Genomic DNA, 25,588 nt, shown 5'->3' with positions numbered 1-25,588 from the left:
GGATTTGAGGGAGGAATTGAGGGGGAATTCTGGCCGGAATGAAGAATGGTGGGGGAGTGGGGTGTTGGAAAGATTGGGACAGTGGGGAAGCATAGTGATGCAGACGGGGATATCCATCGGGGTGGCAGGGTTGATATTGGTTCTCCTTTTCTGTTGTGGTATGCCTCTCTTGGGTAGGCTGGTAACTTCACACGTAACGAGCCAAATGCTGATGGTGGGACAGAAAGAGATTGAGCCACAAATCGGGCCATATCCTCAGCTTTATGCTGCCTTAGAGGGAGACGAGGGGATAGAGGATTAGGGGTATGGTGAGGTAGGGACATTTTCTTTTTGTTGGTTCTTTCCTTTAAGAGTGACGGGGGATGGTCTGAGCGCAGTTTTGTTGGTTTATTCCTTTAACTAGGAATTTTAGTCTGATTTTCTAATGATCCTTCGGCATAGAGATTGCAACCATTGAAAATCATTGCATTGTTTTTTATTTTTTTATTATTTTTTGTTTATTTTACTTGTGGTCCTGGTCAAACCGGAATGGGAAGGGGCATCGGCAGAGTGTCGGTTCTGAGCCTGAGGAAGCATTGAGAAGAAGTGGTCGGGGGATCGGTTCTGGGGACTGGAGGGACAAAAGGGGGGGGCTAACGCAGTGGGCAAGATGGGCACCTCCCGTCGAAGATGGGGGGACACGTGGTGAGGTCGGTACCAGCGCCTCCCGTCCAGGCATGGGGACATGCTTCTACGAGGACTGGAGGTGTGGCGTGGTGGTTGCTGTATTGGCAAAATGTGACTTTTGGCAATACGGTGAGGAGACTATGGCGTGGGCATGGAAGGGGGGCTGAGCGATGGACACTGGGACTCAATGTTATGGAAGAGACAATGTCATTTTTTTTTGGGAGGGATGTTCTATGTTTAGTTCTGACGGTCAACTTCTCCTTTCCCTGATGAGAGTCGCGGTTTCCGGCCGGAACTGTGGCTCATTTGGTAAGCGGTGGAGGTTGGGGGGATTTGTCTGTCAGGTTAGGATTATAAATTGGGGTATTTTTTTTTTTTTTTTTTTTTTTTTTTGATGTTTTATTATTACTCTTGTTTTGAGCGGTTTTGTGTTTATTGTGAGAACGGTAGTCAGCCTTTGTTGGTCCGTTAGGGGTCCAGTGAATGAAGTAAGGTTTCTTGTTTAGTTAGACGTTCACATTTTCTTGGTTATATGATTTGGGTGGGACTAGGGATAGCCCCAAATGGGGGAATGTTGGGGAAAATGTGTATACGAGGGTGGAGGTAGGAAAGGGGTTAGTCTTGACTAGTTTAATATAGGTCAACTAGCAGGGCTCAAAGACACTAGGGCGACAGTCTGGCTGATCTTAAATCTTCAATCTTCAATCTTAAAACAGCCTCAAGATAGCAGATGGACATTTCAGTACATCATATCGTGTGTTCTAATCTTGTGTCTTTTCTCTCTTACACACATACACAGCACACACACAGACACAGCACACACACACAGACACACACAGTCGCACAGACATACACACCGACACACACACACATTCCCTGTGTCACAATACACACATACAATACACACACGTCTGTACACAGACGCACACACACACAGACACACACACACATACACACACACACACACAAACACACATATCTCACTCTCTCTTCATGTTCTTAATGTTTTACATCATATCGTGTGTGGATATCATATCTTGCTTATCTCTCCTCATGTTCTCTCTCTCTCCAATGTTAAATCTACGTATCATCTTAATGTACGTCATGTCAGATCTGACATGATGTGACACGTCATCATATCTGTCATGGGGGCAGGACTGAGAGGGGATTTAGGGACAGGCAAAGGGTTCCAGGGGAGAGTGTTTTTGTTCAAGCTGTGGCGATCATCTTTGACCCATAGCTCTTGCTGTTAACGAACTTCTTTTCTTAAATAAATTACCTATTTGTTACAATTGGAAATATCGTCTCCTGCTGTGTCAAACAACCTTTCCACAACACAATAAATACTCTTTTCTATAAACCAAACAATTCATCTCAGCTGTTTTCTTACGGAAAAGCGCATGCGCGCGTCAACCAAGGCTGTGGATCTCACAATGCCTTCTTGATGTATCCATGGCCGCCCGGGATTCTGTACGCTTTTCCCCCCATACATCTGATAGGTCAGTTGTTGGAGCGGGTACGTCGGGAGCGCAGGACCTTGATCCTGATCGCGTGGGACCGGGGCGCAGCTGTGTGGTTCCCGGTCCTGATCCAGTTCTTGGTAGCCCCGCCATGGCCTGTTCCTTGGTCATCGCGGGCCCTCTCTCAAGCGCACGGGTCTCTGTGGCGGTTCCCTGTGCTGGGCCAGCCGCTGATGGTTTGGCTGGTGAGAGGGTGAGTCTGGAGAGGATGGACCCTTCTGTGGTCAACACCATCCGGAACGCGCATGCTCCCTCCACTATCGCGGTTTACGCTGGTAGGTGGCGTATTTTCCAAGAGTGGTGTAAGGTGGGGGGCTGGGACCCGGTGTCCTGCCCCCTGGACGTTGTCCTTTCCTTCCTTCAGTCTATATTGGATAAACTGTCGGCTTCGACGATGAGGGTATATGCCGCGGCTATATCCTCTTGTCATGAGGGGTTTGAGGGCGTTACGTTGTTCAGCCACCCTCTTGTGAAGCGTTTCCTGCTTGGCGCTCTGCGCTTTAAGCCGGTGAAACGTTCTCTGTCTCCGAGTTGGGACCTCCAACTGGTCCTCGGCCGGTTGTCCGAGGCCCCGTTTGAGCCTCTTGAGCAGGCGTCTTTGGAACAGCTGTCTTTCAAGACTGCATTCCTGCTGGCCATCACCTCCGATAAGCGCGTGGGTGAGCTCTGTGCTCTCTCGGTGTGGCCTGAGTGCTTGTCTATTCGTGTCAATAACGGTGTGACTCTGAGGCCTAATCCAGTCTTCGTGCCAAAAAATATCCGGAGCTCTTTTCGCTCCAGGGATATTGTGGTTCAGGCGTTTCATCCGCCTCCTCATGCTGGTGAGTTAGAGGCGAGCCTTCACCTGTCATGTCCAGTCCGGGCTTTGGGGGTTTACCTCAGCCGGACTCAGGATCTCAGGGCTACCGATCAGCTCTTTGTTTGTTACGGTGGCTCTCGCGCTGATAAGGCACTGTCAAAACAGCGCCTGTCACATTGGTTGTGCGAGGGCATTGCCCTTTGCTACACGTTGGCTGGGCTGGCCCCCCCTGGAGGTGTCAGGGTGCACTCCACTTGTGGGGTGGCGGCCTCTGCCGCCTTGTTAGGGGGGGCCTCGGTGGAGGACATCTGTGCTGCGGCCTCCTGGTCCTCCCTGGGTCCCTTCGTTAGGTTTTACCTCATTGACATGACTGGGGGTTCTGTCTCCCAGGCAGTTCTGAGGTCTGGGACCTCCCCTGCGTCCCGCCCTTCGGTGGGTTAGCAGGGATGTGTGGGTGTGTGCCACGAGGTGATGTGTCACACGTGGTCCCGCCTGTGCTGTGCGTTTTAGGGGTCTCTAGTTCCCTCTTTTTCGCACTTGGGTGGAGTTGACTGCCTCCCCCTCTTCGCTAGGAAGGGGGGGTGAGGGGACTCCCCTCCCCCCTGGTGGTAGGGCTTGCGGGTCCTCAGGGGGTACATTTGTCGGTCCTCGCGTCTGCTCTGTCCCAATATCTCGATATGGCGAAAGAGCGAGACGAGATTCGCCAGTACGACCAAATAACACAGTTATATGAGTACTGGCTGAGTGTCTCGCTCTTAGCGCGCCCTGAGGTCCCTTGAGGGGGTTTTTCTTGATGGAAAACTTTTCCCGAGGAAGGGTGAGTGTGACCACGCCTGGTGCCTTATAGGAGGTCACTGGGGCGGGGCCTGGTCAAGTGCATGGGTGCTTTGTTTTCATTAGTGAAGTACAGTAGGTACTAGGAGATGAGGTATATCTCGATATGGCGAAAGAGCGAGACGCTCAGCCAGTACTCATATAACTAGGTTATATACATAACCTATCGGTAAACACGACCATAATGTTTCTTCACAAAGCCATCGGGGGGGGGGGGGGGGGGGGGGGGGGGGGGGAGGTAGTTTTCCGACGCTACAATCATCATTACAAAAGCATGTTTTATGATGGGGTTCGGTAAAATAGACGTTACCTATGTCAACAGGTACACGACCATATGTTTTTTCACAAAGCCATCGGGGGGGGGGGGGGGGGGGTAGTTTTCCGACGCTGCGATCATTACAAAAGCATGTTTTATGATGATGTAGAATAGACGTTACCGTTGTCAGCAAGCACTCCACTCTCGCTCCAACTGTCTTCGATCAGAACAGGATCAATACATATATGAATAACCCGTTTTGTCTTCTTCTAATATCCAATAGTTCGCTCTAGGCGATCACCATTGTCGAACGTTAATTAGCTTTCTCTCTCCTCTCTCTCCTTGGCTGTACTGCTCACTGCTGCTCTCCCTAGTGAGCTCTCCTCTCAGTTTAGCTCTCACTAAACTGGCCCATGCAGTTCATAAGGTAGGCGATACTGCCACCTGTCGGGATTCAATCGTCATTGCAGGTCCCGGGCACACTCACAAAGGCCTGCGCGAGTGTTTAGAATCATAATTATGAAAAAAAGGAAAAAGGAACCAGAAATGAGATATCTTGTTTTTGGCGCTCAAGCGCTGGCTCTCAGTAACAAGATATCTTGTGTTTGGCGCTCAATGAGTTAAGGCAGGGATTCTGAATTTCCAAGCAGTAATTAAGAAAATCGCTAGTCAATACTATCTCAAGTCCAACCACGTCACCAGCTTCAGTACATTCTCATAGTGGTGGCGTAAAAAATTTCAACATCCGCTCCTTTAGTGTTGGCAATGTGGCTCTTAAAATAGGCTAGCAAAACATAGAAACATAAAACGTCCCTTGACCTCTCACCCCAATTGCACTGTAAAGGACAAAACTTCTGGTAAACAGGAAAAGAAAACATTGTTAATTTACAGCATAGACAGGGGAACAAAGGGAAGCAGGGATTTGTGTAAAGGAGACATAATGTAGTCATTTTAAACAGGTTAATATAGGTCTTTGAGGTCCCCTAAACATGTCTTTGAAGTCTTGCTGGGAAAAAAACCATTCTAAATTATGCATTCTAGTAGCCTATAGCCCTCTGTTTCAGTCCTGTTCTCAACAGGCTGTTTTCCTGGTCTGTAACGAGCGAGACACTTTTATCATACAGATACGATAATTATTGTGCATAGCAGTGGCGCGCAAGCCTGTACCGTTGAACGGAATTCAGATCAAACTGTTAAACTAGAAGTTCCAGTAATAGCATATCAAACGTACCGTTAGAAATGTTGTCAGAAACATATTTTAGGTTCAACTTTAAGTAGAAAAGAGAAGGTTTATGAGTGAGCCACCATTTTGTACACACACATTTTCCCAAGATCTCTTCACACGCACACGTTATTAACTACAGTGATTGTGGCCGCTATTCTGAATTGTGGCTTGTTCTGGCTTGTTTCAACAGTTGTCACAGAGTTATCTGGTTCGTCAGAGGGCTTCGTTCAATAAATAAACGTTCCCACCTATGTGAAATACTGAGTGTCTGCACTGCGGATGTATTCTATCTACGAATTTCACTGAGGTCTGAAATCACCAAACCCAATGCTTGGTTTTATTTTATTTATTTATTTTTCATTTCGAAATACTGCATATCACCTTTAAATATTTAATTTCAAGCAGGTTCATGGGGACAGGTGCAGTTGGATAGAGGAGGACCGGTTCCAAGGCTACATTGGTCTCACTGTGATACATGCCAAAGTCTATTCATTAATCATCCTCACAAAACAGCATCCACTAGCCGACGCTATCCCCAATGGACCGTCACTGTTTTGCTCTATGCACAGGCATCTGTGCCTCTGTGGTGGGTGTGGGTGTGTTTGTGTGTATGTGTTGCCCGTACACACATATGCACACACACACACACACACGCACACACACGCACACACACACACACACACACACACACACACACACACACACACACACACACACACACACACACACACACACACACACACACACACACACACACACACACACACACACACACACACACACACACAGACACACACACACACGCGCACACACACACACACACACACACACACACACACACAGACACACACACACACACACACACACACACACACACACACACACACACACACACACACACACACACACACACACACACGCGCACACACACACACAAACACACACACACACACACACACACATACCGGTACACAGACACAGTTAGACACAAATAGATCTGAACATGTCTGCATACTCACACACAAACACATACACGCACACACACACACATAAACGCACAGACACATAAACCTATACATTGCACACACGTACACAGACGCACATGTAATTACACACGGAAGCATACACTGCATACTCACACACACACACACACATACACACACACACACACAAACATACATGCACAGACAGATAAACCTACGATCACACACACACACTGTATCACATGTTTTACTCTTACACACACACACACACACACACACACACACACACACACACACACACACACACACACACACACACACACACACACACACACACACACACACATACCGGTACACAGACACAGTTGGACACAAATAGATCTGAACATGTCTGCATACTCACACACAAACACATACACGCACACACACACACATAAACGCACAGACACATAAACCTATACATTGCACACACATACACAGACGCACATGTAATTACACACGGAAGCATACACTGCATACTCACACACACACACACACACACACACACACACACACGTGTCATATTTCCTCTCTATGGTTCTCATTCTCTTTCCATCTTTATTGTCTGCAAGTCTCTCTGCCTCTTTCCTCTGCCGCCAGCTTCATTTTCTTTGTTGTTCTTGTTGCATTCCCTGTTTGTCTGTCAGCCCCATCTCACCATCTCTCTCTCCCTGCCTGCCTGCCTCTCAGCCTCCCATTATCTTCCTCACAGCGACTTTTCAACCCATCTCTTTGACCGTCGTCTGTCTTCCAATACACCTCTTCATGCTCACTCTCACCTTTCTCCCGCCGATAAATTAAAGTGTTTCTCTCCCTCTCTTGTCTTCACTGGTTTTCTTCCCTTTTTTGTTTTGTTTCATTCAAGTGTTCGTCTACCAACCGTCTCCCACATCCCTCCTGTCTGTCTGTCTGTCTGTCTGTCTGTCTGTCTGTCTGTCTGTCTGTCTGTCTGTCTGTCTGTCTGTCTGTCTGTCTGTCTGTCTGTCTGTCTGTCTGTCTGTCTGTCTGTCTGTCTGTCTGCTTACTGTGAACCTCTCTTGTACTGTTTCTTCCCCTCTGTGTCTTTTGTTACTGAAATATAATTTGGATTATAAGTGAGGAAGGTAGCCTACACGGCTTAGCGGCTGAGCCCTCGGTCGGGAGAGGCAGATGTATTTACAGGAAAATGAAAGCGTGAGGTTATGTTTTTTTTTAGCTTATTCCAAGCTGATTTCGTTTGGTGTCAGGGGGCTTGATCGAATCGCACTGTTGCCAGAGGGCACAGGAACAACAATCTGTTATCGTACTCAGATCTGTGTCTTTTTTTTATGGATATTACATTGCTCCCAACAGCTACCGTTCGCCCTAACGTTTAAAGGGGGCATTTCAATCCAAGAGACGTCAAAAACAAAACATGTCTCAGTCTTTGGTTGAATTGATTATTTTTGTATTGCCATGGCCTTTAGGTTATTAGATATGTTGTTGTATTGCTTTAGTTTTGATTAGAATTGCCTTAAAAACCCTGTTCACTGTACTTAGTAATGCCCCTAAGTGGTTTTCGAACTTGGGTCCTTGGGACCTCACAGTATGAAGGCAAAAGATAAGATTATCTCGAATGAATATTAAATAATACAATAATAATAATAATAATAATAATACATTACTTGTGCAATAAATTCTGCTCACGAAATATGTATTTTACTTGGATAAGAATGTTTGGCTGGGGACCCAAGCTTGAAATCACTTGTAGAACAAATTCACACTCATTAACTGCCAAACCCAAATTAAATTGGGGTGAGACTGTTAACATGCCTGTGATATCTGTAGGATTATGCACGTAAAACAAAAACTTTTGTTTTGTTCTGCGACCTGCCCATTTGAGGGTTGATGAGCTTCTCCTATTCATCTCGTAAGCCGCTCACAGACATTCCAATTCACATTGGTGCTTTTGTTTTGGAAAAACATTGGTAAAACCATTAGTCTCATCTTGTGCAACCAATCCATTGTGAGGTAACATAATTGTTTATACTAGTAGGGATGTTCGATATTGGCTTTTTTACCGATATCCGATATACCGATATTGTCCAACACTTAATTTCCGATACCGATATCAAACGATACCGATATATGTGGGGTCCCCCCCCCCCCCAAAAAACACAACATTATGCATACTTTTCACAATAAATAAAATAAGAATGTGTTCTTACTTGCTTGCCTGGGTAAATAAAGGTTAAATAAATGTAAAAAAAAATATATATATATATATTTTTAAACTGATACCGATAATTTCCGATATTACATTTTAATGCCAATATCGGCCGATAATATCGGTAGGCCGATAATATCGGACATCCCTAGTTTAGACTGTATACCATATTTGAAGGAAATTAGTTCAATCCCCCAGTGCAAATGAACGCTAACAGGAAGCTGCAAACCAATTTCTCAAAAGAACAAATACGCATGTGAAAACCTGTTGAAGTGATCAATAGGCTTCTTATAATCCTCAACCTTCCCCTTAAAAAAGCCTAGTTAGATATTCAAGCCGGGACACTGAATGACTCACTGTTTATCGATCATCTGTCTGTCTGTGTTTGCGGTGAATCTCTGAAGACCATTGGGCCTAAGGAGGGATGGCAGGTCTACAGCTCAGCGCAGGACGCCGACGGTCGCTGCATCTGTACCGTGGTGGCGCCAGAACAGAACCTGTGCTCCCGGGATGCCAAGAGCCGACAGCTACGCCAGCTACTGGAGAAGGTACTAAACACACACCCCCATTCAGCATAAATGCCAAACCCATACATCAGTGGAGTAGTCGAGGATATAGGCATGGTGGACGTAATATTCCCACTTATTTCACTTGGCATTGCTGACCTATCAAGTTGATTGTTGTTCATGGGTATAGTGAAGGGTATGAACTACCTATTCCTCCTTTTTATTTATGAAAGATTTTACCAGCGTTTTTTTAAACAGATATAAATCTTTATTATTGAAATGCATTGCATAGATTATAGTTAGTATCACTATAGTGACGCAAGTTACATTAAGATAGGGTAGTTTACTGGAAAATGTATATTGGTGATTATTCATCGACTGGAGATGATAGTTTACCCACCTTTTATTTTGTCCCTGCATCACTGACCAAACCCACACATGAGTGGTTGAGGATACAGGCCAGGTAGAGCAAATATCCCCATCTCTTTTTCTGGGCATTTAGACAAGTCGCTCTCAGATTAATCAATTCAATATGGAAACACACACTGCAGTACAGTTGCTAATGATATGGCATTTATTCTCAAGTATTTCCAAGAAAGTTGGATCGAAGACTCTGTTCGTATGCCAAAAGCTTTTCAGTGTTTGAATTTGGAAGAACATTTGCTTCTTGAATTGATTGGATTTCAAATTTAATTGCACCCTGCCTGGGTGCACGCACACACACACACACACGTCACACACACACACACACACACACACACACACACACACACACACACACACACACACACACAAGCTTGCCAGAAGTCAGAGACATGAATGGAATGGGAGTTTGTCCAGGGATATCGGGACCCCGCCCCCCCCCCCCCCCCCCCCCCCACCAACCTTTTCAACAGCAACAATTGTAATTGGAGGATCAAGAATAAAGAGCAGAGCTTGAGATACATCAATATGTTCACTATTACAGGTGTATGTTCATTGTTACAGGAGTATTTTCACTATTGCAGGCATATGTTCACTATTACAGGCAAATGTTCACTATTACATGTGTGTGTTCACTATTACATGCGTACTGTATGTTCACTATTGCAGGTGAATGTTCACTATTACAGGTGTATGTTCACTATTACAGGCATGTGTTCACTATTACAAGCGAATGTTCACTATTACAGGCATGTTCACTATTAAAGGCATATGTTCCTGACTTGTCGTACATAACTTGTAAGTCGCTGGATAAAAGCATCAGCTAAATGACTAAATGTCAATGTTTACTATTACAGGCATATGTTCACTATTACAGGCAAATGTTCACTATTAGAGGCATATGTTCACTATTACTATTATTATTATTATTATTATTATTATTATTATTATTATTATTATTATTATTATTATTATTATTATTATTATTATTATTATTATTATTATTATTATTATTATTATTATTATTATTATTATTATTATTATTATTATTATTATTATTATTATTATTATTATTAGGTGTGACAGTACTTCAGTTGAAGGAACTAATAAGGAATACATATTTTCCAACTCCACCAAGCCTTGGCACTCTCTCTCCCATGCACAAGCCTCAAGCTATTTCAATGAGAAAAGCATCAGCATGATTTAAGAAGGAATTTTATACCTGTGCTTATGATAAATGGCTCGGTCGTTTATCATATTGTAATACTCCAAGAGCATATGTATGGTGATATAGCTTTCTCTCTTTTCTCTCCGGGAGGGGATATGGTTGTTTGTTTCTGATTAATGATCTTTTAGGAACAGGGTATTCAGCCCAGCCTTGGGAGTGACAGTGGTTCGGGAGGTAGAGCAGTCGTCTGGTAATCCAGAGGTTCCCGGTTCAATTCCCACTCGTCCTGGACAGCGTGTCGAAGTGTCCTTGAGCAAGACACTTAACCCCTAACTGCTCCCGATGAGCAGGTTGGCACCTTGCATGGTTGCCTCTGCTGTCAGTGTGTGAATGTGTGAGTGAATGGGAAAAATGTGAGGAAGAAATTGTAAAGCGCTTTGGATAAAAGCGCTATATAAATGCACCATTTACCATTTTAGGGGTGGGAGGCCCCATGATACGATATAACCACAATACTAGAGTCACAATATTGTAATGTTGTGATATATTACAATTTATACAACGGCATGCAAATTTCTCTATTCTGATTGGCTGAAACAGTCCATTTACACGTATGTATCCTTCATAATCCACGCTCCTGGTCCCAGGACCCGCCCACCACCGAATCACATCACTCCGCCGGATCACTCCGTCGGAAAAAACAAGATGGCGGACAATAATCTTTAACAAATGGATATGTTGATAGCGTCATAACGACTAAATATAAAGCGATTCTGTCAAGGGGAACGTGTTAGTATTTTAAACAATGTTGGATGATGTAATTGATGGGTCTTGACTCAATCTAGAACAAAAGAAAAATCGCGGATTGTTTGATTGATTAATTGATAGATTTAAATTTCTACTTCCTCCCCACTGACTGCACTGCAGCGTTCACTCTCACTGTCCGACGCTGGAGTACCCACAAACACACACACACACACACACACACACACACACTGTGACACACACACACACACACACGCACACACACACACACACACACACACACACACACACACACACACACTCCTGTCTGCAACAGCGGAGGAGTCAGACTGAGAGAGAAGCAGCGCTGTTTTAAGTGAGCATGGTCTATTGAATTGATTGATTGGTTGATTGCTAATTTTATTACTGTACCCCTGGTTTCCAACTGGTTAAGTTTAGGCTAAAAGAAATAAATAAAAAAATAGGGCGAAGAAAACGTTTTTTTCCTATAGGGCAAAGAAAACGTTTTAATTTGTTTTACCTACTTTATATTCTGCATCTGGTAATAAAATTTTCAATCAATCATTCCAATAATACACAGTTGGATGTGTTAGTTGGTTGGATGCACTTCAAGCTGCTTCCACATGAGGCAACTTCTCTCAATCATTCCAATAATACAGTTGGATGTGTTAGTTTGGTTGGATGCACTTCAAGCTGCTTCCACATGGAGTTGTGGGAACTACTTTTTCTGGCGGATGGTTTTTTCAATAAATCTTCGATTAATGTGTGTTTATTGTATAGAAATAAGGTTGGATGAATCTAGCAGTTGTATAAAAGCTTTACACCACGTGCAGTCGTGGTTTGTGACCAATAAACCATGCCTAGGGGGGTCTAACGACCCTCGGCTGCGCCTCGGGCCTAACAACCACCCCTAGGCATGGTTTATTGGTCACAAACCACTCCTGCGTGTGATGTAATGCTTAAGTATTACCTTTATTCAACTGCAAATGATGTCCCCAACGGAAAACTTTGTCAATATAATACAAATATATATACATCATTTGTTTTATCTAATAAGGTAATGTTTAAAAAAAATCAATGTTTTTTATATTTTTATATTGATACTTAGCGTCACTGTGTCTATATAATATCGGCATGCAAAGTATTGCGATATATATTTCTGCATAAATGTTTCCCCGACCCCTAGTTGAGACACAGGTGAAGGAAAGAAGTAGTTGAACTTGCAATGTGCCCTGATCATTTCAGAAAAATTTCCTTTTTCATGTTAGTGTGGTAAGTCACTTTAACAAATCCAATACTTTTTTTAACTCCATTTTGGAATTGGAGAACTTCACAGTTTCAATGACCAGTAGCCATTAGTTCAGCATCATTACTATGTTCTGCTCACAAAATTACACGAGAGATGGTACACCTGATAGGGTGATCGTTTGAAACTGATAGATCGCAAAAACCCGCCCTCTCTTTTGATCCTCCAATCACAACAGTTGCTTTCCTCAGGAAGCGACAATTGTTATTGGAGGATCAAGAAAAATGGGCGGGTAAGATATATGTCAAGTTGTTACAGGTTCTATAATGGTGGGAGTGTTTGTGGGCGTGTTAACAGATTCAAGGAAGTTAAATTATTAACACTTTAAGTGCCGAAAACGTGTTTAGGCGTCTTTCCTATAGCCATGCTAAAGTTGCAGAGGACGCCCTAACTCGTCTTTAATATCAATATTTCAAAAATCTGTGCTCGAAATCATATTTTTCCTCCGCAGCCCTGAGACACAGTGCTGGCCTCCTCTCAACCCTCTAGCGGTTCAAGAGCGCCATCTGGTGGCCGATCGGCAGAAGCGCCAAACAGGAAGTCATGTGGATGAAGTGGTGATCACCCATATTACTTCCGGCCACTCTCTATAGCTCCCGCGACTCCATCTTGAAACACTCGATAATAGATCGCTCGCCCTAACTCAATAAACAACGTTATTTGGACGTATATACTATTATACAACCTGGAAATGGACCGGGTATTTCGACATCCCATAATGGAAAACTGTCTACCCCACGCTGATCGCCCAACGGCCCGCGGAGACTGGGGTGAGTTTTAGCATGTAGTATTACCGTGTTCGACACTAACTGCTATGATGAACATTTGACCCACATTAGATGAATGGTATAACGTTGCCCACGGAATTATAAACGATCCCCCGCCCATCCGGTCATCATCAGATGATACGTAGAAACTCCTAGAAGCACGTCCATTTGAAATCTTTCATCTGGCACCGATCGCTATCAAACTGTATTTCATCATCAATATAATGCATTTGGGGCTATAAATCACGTTCTGGAGAAAGCTGCAGAAAGAGATGAAAACATACTTATACTTTAGACCATATTTTACTATGAATATGTGAATGAAAAAGTTTAACGTTGCTACACAATGAACAATACATATAGGACCTTGCATGGGCCCTAATAATGGCAATCTAGCAATAGAATTTAAAAAGTTATAGCCCTGCAAAGAAGGGGAACTTCTCCATGTTAAATAGAGCTGGCAACGGATGGTATATCATGAATTTAGCCTTAGGCAATCAAAGTGTTAAATGGATACAAACCATGTTGTTCATTTCACATTTTGTTTGTTATATAACCAGGATTGAGATCAATTCACTTTCAATTCAATGAAGTGGATTTTCAACAATGGTGTTAGCAGCTGTGGAGGGAACAAGGAAGGAACAGCAACCATGGTCGGATTTGGGTTTGTTGTAGAACCACTGTAGCTTCGTCTGAATTCTCTATCAATCATGATTGTGATCCTATAGGTCCAGAACATGTCCCAGTCCATCGAGGTGCTGAACCTGCGCACCCAGAGGGACTTCCAGTACGTGATGAAGATGGAGAACCAGATGAAAGGCCTCAGGACCAAGTTCAGACAGATCGAGGATGACAGGAAATCCATCATGGCCAGAAACTTTCAGGTTGCCCACAGCTTAAACATTTCACCAGAGCATTGCTTCCTTTCTGTGGATATGTTCCCTGTGAAAATAGCACAGTTGGGATCCATTCACTTTCAATTCAGGGACTTCAGGAAGTGAAGTGACAATGTTTTGAATATTTGAATATTTCACCATCAGCAAGTAATTGGCAATTTCTGTGAAAGATTTAGAAATGGATTGAATGGCAATTCAGACCTTAATTAATTAACATTGACATAAATGTACTGTAGGTATTTGCTCAATTCATTTAATTAAGGTCCAAATATACATTTGCCCTTTAGTGGCTGGATTTACTATGATTATACATCTTTTAAACTCCACCATTTATACAGGCAGGCTCAGATCGCCTGCCTCCATAAACAGATGCTTGAGTTCTTCCAGTCACAGTTCATGCATCGTGTGGCGGGCACTCAGTAGTGAGTGATTTCAGAACACTGTATGAGAATTGATTTAGTTCATTAAATTAATCCAACAAATTCCCAATTATCTAAACCATATTTGGTAGGAAAATTCCATTCCAATACAGAGTAGCCTGTATATGGAAAATAAATGGTTGAAAATAGACATGTTTGATCAAAAGAAAGATTTGTCAGTATTTAATCTACACCGAAGATGTGATACATGATGTATATCTACATATGAAGACAAGTATTGCTAGTGTTCTTTAGTTCAGAACATATCCTCTTTGGAGGAGTTTGGGAAGCTTTCTTTGTATTTCCCCACTGGATTGCTTTGCACATCTGGTCTGAGAACAGCAAGGAACTGTAGCTGGAACGCTAAGTTGCTAAATACCATCAATCACTAAAACAGCTGTCTAGAGCAGTCGTTGTAACACCCAACAAATAAGGCTTAGGTTGGAAAAAGAAATTACAACGTTGAACACTGAATTCAAATATAAGTGTTGGCCTGTTCTTGGAATGTGTATTCTATCTTAGAATAGAATATTACTCAATAGGTTTTGTTTTTGTGAAAAACAATAACATTCTAAAAGGTCCAAAGTTCTTCCTGTCCTGTTGCAATATTAGCTAATGCAATAATTGACAGGAAATACATATAGTAAGACAGAGGTTCATAGTAACATACTGTGTAGACACAGTAAGATAAGAATACAACACAAGAAGAATAAAACTAAATAAATAAAACTATTCCTCAATGTTTAATTATATATTTCAACTAGATACATTACATTTATTAATGGATCTTACATATCTGTGTTTTTGTATAGAAAGAAAACTTGTATAACATATTCAACAGATTTGTTCTTATGAGTAAAATAGCAGATTACACCTTTCCTTGAAAATAAATTCATTAAGGTTATTCCAAAAAGTGTGAAAAAATTCCCATTCATAAATGCACAATAGATTCCCCATCTTTACCCCAAAAAGAAAAGTGCATTTATCGTCCAACTCTTCCAACTTCCAAGGTAATTTAGACAAGCATTTGTTACACAGATATATTTTATGTGGTATTTTGACTATCTTTGCATTTATTTGGGAAACAGAATATGTATGGTAAAGAATAGGCTTTTCTCCATTCTATGTGAGTCACAGCTCAGTCAGAACTGAGTGGAATACACTTCTAAATTCTAATACATGTATTATTTAATTTTGTATCAAGTAAGGCATATCCTTCTATAACCAGTTTAGAATTGAATCAACAGTACCTTTCCTAAACATAGGTGAGATCTTAATAGCTAAATAACCGCTTTGCATATGGAATAAAATTCTCTGGCACGTACAGGGGATTGATGTGTTGCTACAGTAGGAACGTATTATATGCGAGTATATTCACATGACATCTTTGTAACACATGGCACAGTTTCCATGCTAAGAGAGACAATTTAATAGAGAACTGTGTTGGTGAGAACAACTCGATTCACCTTCGATGCTGCCATCTTGCAACTTCCAATAAGCTTGTGACACTTTTTGTAGAAAGGGATGTAGGCTATTAGCCTTCAAAGTCAAAGTCAGGGCCCTTGTTCTACAAGGATAACGGGCTAGCTAAACAGTTTTGTGATTGCATATGCATTATTTATTTGGTTTAGGAATATCCACACTAGCAAGCATCTTTATCACAAAGGGAAAAGACAACTACAGAAATGGGCAGGTGAATAGCGTTCTGTGGCCGGTAGCCATTGTGACACCTTCATTAGAGTGTTCATTTCTCAAAATGCTACACCTGGTACACGTAAACCTGAATGGGTTCAATCGGGCGCCTTCCCCCCAAAACAAATCTGTGTCACCATCACAAATCAGATTCTGGCCATCTCACTAATCCACATCCTGCATATCTCTCTCTCTCTCTCTCTCTCTCTCTCTCTCTCTCTCTCTCTCTCTCTCTCTCTCTCTCTCTCTCTCTCTCTCTCTCTCTCTCTCTCTCTCTCTCTCTCTCTCTCTCTCTCTCTCTCTCTCTCCTCTCTCTCTCTCTCTCTCTCTCTCTCTCTCATTCCTTCTTTCTCATTTTCCATTTCTCTCTCCCTTGTCACCGCCGCCTCTCCAGGAGCTTACGGACAAGATGGATGAGCTGAAGCCGTTGATCCCCGTGCTCGAGCAGTACAAGGCGGACGCCGAGCTTATCTCGCACTTCAAGGAGGAGATCAAGAACCTGTCGGCGGTGCTGACGAGCATCCAGGAGGAGCAGGGGGCACACGACTACGATGAGCTCTACCAGCGGGTCCTTCGACTGGACAGCAGGCTTCGCAACTGCATGGGGAAGCTGAGTGAGTGCAAAGCAAGACAAACAAACAAATATATTGATAACAGGGGCTGGCAAGGAGAACACCTGCATAGCGACGGTCTGAATACGAACATCTTCTCCCTCTTATCTTTTGTATTAAGTCTGAGGACTTAAGCATCGTGCTTTACATCCTCAACTCTCATTTGCGCTCTATCTCTCTAAAGCAGGGGTCTCAAACTCGCGGCCCGCGGGACAATTGCGGCCCGCTGGATGATATTTTGCGGCCCCCTACTTGACATCAAAGTTTAAAAAAAGATTATAAATATTGTTTTTAAATATTTTTTGATTTTTTTTTTAATGTTGTGGGACTTGTACATCACTTTGTTCAACTTTGTCAGTGCTGTAAAGTTTAAACCTTTTAAAATCTTAGACAAACAAAACACTTTGCTTTCATGAAATATTGTAAGCCGTCATTTGAGGCTTTATAAAAGCAGCACAATGAACACAAATCTGTCAGTGCCGAATCCGACCTCATCTTAAATAACAAACAGCATTGCTTGTTGTAGTTAACAAAGAGAGGCAGAGTTGATTTTGCAAAAAGAAATAATAAAAAAAAATATATATATATACATATATATATATAATATTTGATGCGGCCCAGCCTCACCCAGACTCTACCTCCAGCGGCCCCCAGGTAAATTGAGTTTGAGACCCCTGCTCTAAAGTGACTAAGCCAACACTTGGAGATAGCCTGCTATAGGATGGACATCAACCTGTTCCACCCCCTAGGGTCGGTACCGACCCCGGCCTAAATGACATTAAAAAAATTTGTGATTTTTAAATCAAACGTTTTCAAGTATTAACATCACTAACATGTCACAAAAGCATGTAGAATGTATATTATCATCAATACGTTAGTTTAGCAATAGGTTAAAAGTATCATTATATCGTTTTAAGTTTTCGATTTACTGAAGTCTACCGGGAGGACGCCGACCATTTTGAACATTTGAACCATGGGAATTGTAGTTTTTTTGCTGCCATTTTGTGGAGGGCCTCTATAGCTGCCGATCAGCGTTGGAATTTTTTCGAACTTCACTTCCTGGCAGGTTCAGTGGGGGTTCAAAGTTCAGCGTTCTGAATGAATAACATCTATAACTGTTATTATTCGGGATAATAAGCCACAAAAGGTAACGTTTTTGACAAATATTGAAACGCAGTTAGTTTCTCCTCCCTATTGTTGTCTAATTGTAGCAACAATTAGATCTGAAATTAGTTTCAAATGGTTGCACTGTGGTGAAAATAAAAAAGTACAGTACATTACAGTAGATATCATTATCTGTTCTTATGCACGCCTGGTGATACTAAATCCAAATTGAACTCGGGCATTTGAAAGATAATATGTATATATATAAATGTGCGAATTGGCTATAATAAGGTAATGTATAAGCATCTATTCTATATTCTATAATAATATTTCAAATTGCATTGGTCCGGATGGGAGAATTCAGTACTGTATCTACAGAACCTTCGGTTTTATCATCTTCCCTTTATTAATTTCCTTACATTTTTGTACACATGATCTCAAGAGGGTACTGAACGAGGTCAGTGGCAGTTTTTTAAGTTTGGTCATTATTATCATGGTGTTATTCACTGTCAAAGATTCAAAGAAAAATCATAATTCATTTTCTCCTTTGTTTCATCACAATTTAAGCAAGCCTAGTAATAGACACAATATTTCTGACACTGTGAATACATTCACTGAGGTCCATAGATGTACCTAGACACCAAGAATATGCAAATAGCCCTTGTAGAAGTGGAGCAATATTCCATTTACCTAGGTATATATTTTATGCAGATTTTCACATCGTGTGGAACAGGTTAAGTGAGAAGCAAATCAAATCAAAATCAAATCAAATTTATTTATAGGGCCCAACAACACACGTTAATGTCCCCATGGGCCGTACAGATCTTCTTTAAACAAGTCAAGAAGAAAACATAACAATAAGTCAAGAACAGAACAAGAACACCATAAGGTGCAAACATTTTTAGATGGATGCAAATAAATGAAAGAATGCAAGCACTCCCAGACATACCCCATGCGAAGGTAAGGAAAAACTCACTAAAACCTAACAATAGGGAAAAAAAGCTCCACAGGCAGTGTGGAGGAGAGAAACCTTAGAAGGGCCATTCAAGGGGGGATCTCCCTTCTTAGATGTTGGTGATAGTAGTGTTGCAGACGGACAGTTGGTAAGCATGCACTCATGTGTGTAGTGGAACACAGATGAGTGCATGCAATAGCAACTGTACATTTTGAAAAATTAAAGATAGAGCTAATAGCGATAGCAACTGAACATTTTGAAAGATTAAAGATAGAGCTGATAGCAATCTATTTGAGGCACAGGGGCGGCGCAAAGAGGGTCACGTCCTCCCCGTCTTAGTCAAGGGACATTTAACACTCCGGTCGTTGCTCAGGGACAGCCGGAGACAGGGAGATAGGGGCGGCGCAGAGAGGGTCACGAACTCCCCGACATCATCGCGGGACATCCGGCACTCCGGTCACCACTACGAGACCTCCGGAGACAGGGGGGCACGCAGAGGGGGTCGCAACCTCCCGGCCTTCGTCACGGGACGTCCAACACTCCGGTCAACACTCCAGGACAGCAAGTCATAGGGAGACAGGGAGACGGGACAGGCGTTAGACGGCTCATGAGATTGTAGTAGGCGGACATAGCAATAGATACAAGTGGTAGGCATATGTGTGAAGGGAGTAGATATATGAAGTAGGCGTATTATGTGAATAGAAATGGAAGTACTTAACCCAGCAATGAAACCGCATTGACTGTTAATCTGTTAACAGTCTGTTAATACTGTTAATCAGTTGACAGGACCACGGACAGACGGCGGTGAATAACTGATCCAAGGCCTCGGAGGTGCATGTAGAGCAGTCACTACAATCTTGGCCAAGACCCCGAGGCATCCATCACCTTAGTCAGCGCCAGGAGACGGGCACTCAGAGAGAAGGGGGGGGGGGGGGGGGGGGGAGGGGGGGGGGGGAAGAGTTAGAGAGTTCCCATGTTTGTGGTGCTGCAAAGGAGCAGACATGTAGTACCCTGTAGTGCCATGTAGTACCATGTAGTACCCCGTAGTGCCATGTAGTACCCTATAGTACCCTGTAGTGCCATGTAGTGCCATGTAGTACCATGTAGTACCCTGTAGTACCCTGTAGTACCCTGTAGTGTCATGTAGTACCCTGTAGTGCCCTGTGGTACCCTGTAGTGCCACGTAGAGCCATGTAGAGCCATGTAGAACCCTGTAGTGCCATGTAGTACCATGTAGTACCATGTAGTACCCTGTACCCTAACTAAACTACCCTGTAGTAAACTACCCAGTGGTACCATGTAGTACCCTGTACCATAACTAAACTACACAGATTAATCAGACTGACACAACTTCTAGCATGCAAGGCTATAGGCTACTAAGGTGTAAGTGTAAGTTAAAGGATAATTCCAATTTATTTTCAACCTATACCTTTGTTATCATTTGACATTAGGGGAGAGTGGGGTAAGATGAGCCATTACTTACATAAAATGACCTCTAGACAAGGAAAAACGAGACACAAGTAAAAGAAGCACATCTATCCATATTTCAGGAGTACTTCCAAATTGAAATGAATAAATGAGGACTTCTTAACACTTTGAGCGCCACGCCTGGTTTTCCGTTTTACCGGCTGAATGCCACCATCGGCGCCAATGTTAACGTTAATATCGCCTAATCTATGTTTTAAAGTATGGCTATGTGTCTAATCTGCCCATCGCATTATCAAAGACTATTTTCCAGTCAGTGCTGTCAAGGCAGATTGTTTTTTTATCGCGTTGTTTCCGTTTCAGAGCAGTTAGAAAAGCCCCCGTTTTGATATAAAAAACAGCTCATTCTGGAGCATTCTATGAAAATCGTCTTTTAGTGGAATATTCCACAACGTTGATATTCGTCGGCCTTTTTATGAATCGTTTTCAAATAAACGCTAGATGATCAATATTATACGTGCACGCAAGCACATTACAGCCGCGCACGGATAATCGCTCCGTTGATTTCCTCATGGACTTTTACAGTGAAACCGAAAGAAGACATTTCACAAAACAGCTTATAACTTCATCAAACTTACTCTGATTATCCTAACACTTATAACATAGAGTCCTTACCTGACATCAGATGGTATCCAACTGGTATATTCCAATTCCTGATCACCATTCGAAAAAATCGATATGTGTATGGATCCAACGCGATACTGTAGATCTCCATGATCCGCGGGGATCTGAGGTTCCAGAATGAACTGTGGTAACCCCGGCTGGATCAGTGAACTGGAAAATGTGGAGTACCGGATTTTTTTCCCCATTCATTTTCATTGAGTCCATTCCAAAATCACTTATGTCATCTGGGAGACGACAGGGGGCGCTTTTTTCCACAGTGATCGCCGGCGCCCCTCGGCTATACTCGGGTAGGCTCGGGTGATGCAATAATTTTTCAGATCGCTAAAAAAAAAAAAAAAAAAGATTCAGAGAAATCTCGTGAGTGGCTAGCAACCACCTATACAAAAACCAGAGAAATCTCGTGAGTGGCACGGAAAGTGTTAAAAAGATAAAGTGGTCCTCAGCATTTTGAGTGATGAGTTATGAATCATTAGCTACATTCCGCGGTTGTACCACAACATGTTAACATCAAGAGTCGAGAGTCAAGAGTCACTTTATTGTCCCATCAGCTGGGAAATTTGTCTTGGGCTTACACCCACACTGCAGCCACAGACACATACATACAGACATGACACAACTGACTCCAAACAGAGGAGATAAACAATGTAAAAGATACAGTAAAGTACGGCACAGCAGGATGTCTGGCAACACTACATATATATAGAATAGTATAACCTGAACAGTACACCCCACTGTGACAGTGGTATCTTCACAGGCACAGAGAGGATCCAGGTCTGAACAGAGAGGAGCCAGGTCTGAACAGAGAGGATCCAGGTCTGAACAGAGAGGAGTCAGGTCTGAACAGAGAGGAGCCAGGTCTGAACAGGGACAGTGGTGTCTTCACAGAGAGGAGCCAGGTCTGAACAGAGAGGAGCCAGGTCTGAACAGAGAGGAGCCAGGTCTGAACAGAGAGGAGCCAGGTCTGAACAGGGACAGTGATGTCTTCACACAGAGAGGATCCAGGTCTGAACAGGGACAGTGGTGTCTTCACACAGAGAGGATCCAGGTGTGAACAGAGAGGAGTCAGGTCTGAACAGGGACAGTGGTGTCTTCAGAGAGAGAGGAGCCAGGTCTGAACAGAGACAGTGGTGTCTTCAGAGAGAGGAGCCAGGTCTGAACAGGGACAGTGGTGTCTTCAGAGAGAGAGGAGCCAGGTCTGAACAGAGACAGTGGTGTCTTCAGAGAGAGGAGCCAGGTCTGAACAGGGACAGTGGTGTCTTCACAGAGAGAGGAGCCAGGTCTGAACAGGGACAGTGGTGTCTTCAGAGAGAGAGGAGCCAGGTCTGAACAGGGACAGTGGTGTCTTCAGAGAGAGGAGCCAGGTCTGAACAGAGACAGTGGTGTCTTCAGAGAGAGGAGCCAGGTCTGAACAGAGACAGTGGTGTCTTCACAGAGAGGAGCCAGGTCTGAACAGGGACAGTGGTGTCTTCAGAGAGAGGAGCCAGGTCTGAACAGAGACAGTGGTGTCTTCACAGAGAGGAGCCAGGTCTGAACAGAGACAGTGGTGTCTTCAGAGAGAGGAGCCAGGTCTGAACAGGGACAGTGGTGTCTTCAGAGAGAGGAGCCAGGTCTGAACAGAGACAGTGGTGTCTTCAGAGAGAGGATCCAGGTCTGAACAGGGACAGTGGTGTCTTCAGAGAGAGAGGAGCCAGGTCTGAACAGAGACAGTGGTGTCTTCAGAGAGAGGAGCCAGGTCTGAACAGGGACAGTGGTGTCTTCAGAGAGAGAGGAGCCAGGTCTGAACAGAGACAGTGGTGTCTTCAGAGAGAGAGGATCCAGGTCTGAACAGGGACAGTGGTGTCTTCAGAGAGAGAGGATCCAGGTCTGAACAGGGACAGTGGTGTCTTCAGAGAGAGAGGATCCAGGTCTGAACAGAGACAGTGGTGTCTTCACAGAGAGGATCCAGGTCTGAACAGGGACAGTGGTGTCTTCACAGAGAGGAGCCAGGTCTGAACAGAGACAGTGGTGTCTTCAGAGAGAGGAGCCAGGTCTGAACAGGGACAGTGGTGTCTTCAGAGAGAGGAGCCAGGTCTGAACAGGGACAGTGGTGTCTTCACAGAGAGAGGATCCAGGTCTGAACAGGGACAGTGGTGTCTTCACAGAGAGGAGCCAGGTCTGAACAGGGACAGTGGTGTCTTCACACAGAGGAGCCAGGTCTGGTGGCACCACTGACCAATATAATGAGGGTGGCACAGGCATGAAATTGGCCCGGAGAAATCCAGTTAGACGAAGAAGAGTAGAAAAATAAAAACACAGCTATACACATCTTATCGCTGCACTTTTTTATTTTACAGCGTGTGGGAGATTAATGAAGATCACTGGACCCGTTACAATCAAGACATCTGGGACTCGTTTCGGGGCGTGGATGACTGACCCCCAGGCAACCACAAGAAACAACAGGGTGAGTTATGGCAGTCTGGTGCACTCTGCTCTCCGAGGAGCGTGCGGCAACGCACTGTGTCTTTGCTGGGCTCATCGGGAGGAGGACACCGTAAGGGAGGATTTATCATAATAATCAAAGATTGCAACCGAGCAATATCACGGTGTTGGTTTTTAAACTGGGGGGGGGGGGTCTTTAATAGATAGGCCAACTCAGTGTGTGAGATTGTAATAATGTCTCTTGATTTATAATTCAGCATTTGTGCCTTGATTCATATAATATCCATGTAGCGGAATTATGCAAGAGCTGACCTTTTTGGGAAAGCAGTATTTCCTTTATTGCTTGTGTTTGTGATCTGTGGTATGTTCACTGGGCTGTGGCTTCCGCTAATTCTTACTATCCATCATCTCCATCTTGTTCTGGTGTAGATTTGGTATATGGACAGCTACACCAACAGCAAGATTGTGCGCGAGTACAAGACAATGCCGGACTTTGTCGCCGGAGTGGTTTCCCGAACCTACAGTCTCCCGTTCAAGTGGGAGGGGACCAACCACATCGTCTACAATGGTTCACTCTACTACAACAAGTATCAGAGCAATATAATTGTCAAGTACAGCTTCGACAGCGGAAGTGTGCTCGCTCAACGCGCTTTGGAGTACGCCGGGTTCCACAACATGTACCCATACACGTGGGGCGGCTTCTCCGACATCGACGTCATGGCAGACGAGCTCGGCATGTGGGTGGTGTACGCAACCAACCAGAACGCCGGGAATATCGTCATCTCGCAGATCGACCCCGACACGCTGCAGGTACTGAAGACGTGGAACACGGAATACTCCAAGAGGAACGCAGGCGAGTCATTCATGATCTGCGGTACGCTCTACATCACCAACTCGCACCTGTCGGGCGCAAAGGTGTACTACGCATACTCCACGAAGACCTCCACCTACGAGTACACCGACATCCCTTTCCACAACCAGTACTTCCACATCTCCATGCTTGACTATAACGCCAGGGAGAGGGCGCTGTACGGCTGGAATAATGGACACCAGGTGATCTTCAATGTGACCCTCTTCCACGTCATCAAAACCGACGATGACTCGTAGATGTTAGCGTATCGCTTGATATAAACCCACAAACAACAAAGCACTGTCATTTGTGATACAAGGACCTTGTGATACGTTCATGTTTTCTTTAGGTCAAAAAGTGTACTACTGTGTCTTTATATGACATTACTTGAAGACATTGCCTTTTTTTGTTACTTGTGGTTCTGCTGGATACTGGAGTTCAGCATGGACACCAATGACTAGCTTTTTCTTCAACTTTCTTCAATATTTTTTTCCCTTTGCTGCTGTTTTGACTGATATGCCTTATTTGCTGTGTGTTCCTGTGTGTTTCTGCTGGCCGAAGGCTCTCGATAGCTTTTGTGCATGAATGTCAAACATTTTTGTCTGCTGTACTTTCCTATACTATAGCTGTATTTCTGTTTCTGGAAATTATGTTCCGCTAACAGTGTTTGTAGTTCTGTCTCTTTTAAAGAGCATTTATACCCCTGCAAAGGCCCACCTGCATCATTTGCTGCCATGTAAAAAGCTGGTAGAGTACAAAAAACATGGTAGGCGTTCCTTTTGAAGATGAGCCTGTACTATATTGCCGTTAAAAATGTATGTCTCATGTATGTATGAAGTTTGTATTTTTTATATAAAACAAAAACAAAACCAGTATTTGGTAGATTTTCATTTAAATGTTTTGGGTCAGTAGTAGAGCTAGTTGACACTTACTATGATCTACAAGTCAATCCATTGCAAGTGACATTGATTCTGTGTTGAAATTACATTGATTGATTGATTGATTGATTGATTGATTGATTGGTGGATTGATTGATTGATTGATTGATTGATTGATTGATTGATTGATTGATTGATTGATTGCACATTTTAT

General features: G+C 43.5%; 1 protein-coding gene across 1 annotated transcript in view; it reads left to right on the top strand.

The window, feature by feature from the left end:
• The window catches only part of olfm3a (olfactomedin 3a), a gene marked incomplete at its 5' end in the record, with an annotated part of 51,235 nt that extends 25,938 nt beyond the window's left edge, over window positions 1-25,297 (top strand). The window contains 5 exon segments of the mRNA XM_084325935.1: window positions 8,912-9,055; window positions 14,171-14,326; window positions 16,844-17,063; window positions 23,562-23,668; window positions 24,076-25,297. Of these exon segments, the coding sequence (XP_084182061.1) occupies window positions 8,912-9,055; window positions 14,171-14,326; window positions 16,844-17,063; window positions 23,562-23,668; window positions 24,076-24,753 (1,305 nt within the window). The 3' untranslated portion in view covers window positions 24,754-25,297.
• Between the last annotated feature and the right edge of the window lie 291 nt (window positions 25,298-25,588).

This window comes from Notolepis coatsorum (genome assembly GCF_963971535.1).
Source record: "Notolepis coatsorum genome assembly, chromosome: 12".
Classification (NCBI taxonomy): Eukaryota; Metazoa; Chordata; class Actinopteri; order Aulopiformes; family Paralepididae; genus Notolepis; species Notolepis coatsorum.
Note: the sequence above shows the minus strand (reverse complement) of the source record. Positions and strands in the feature narration are given on the sequence as shown.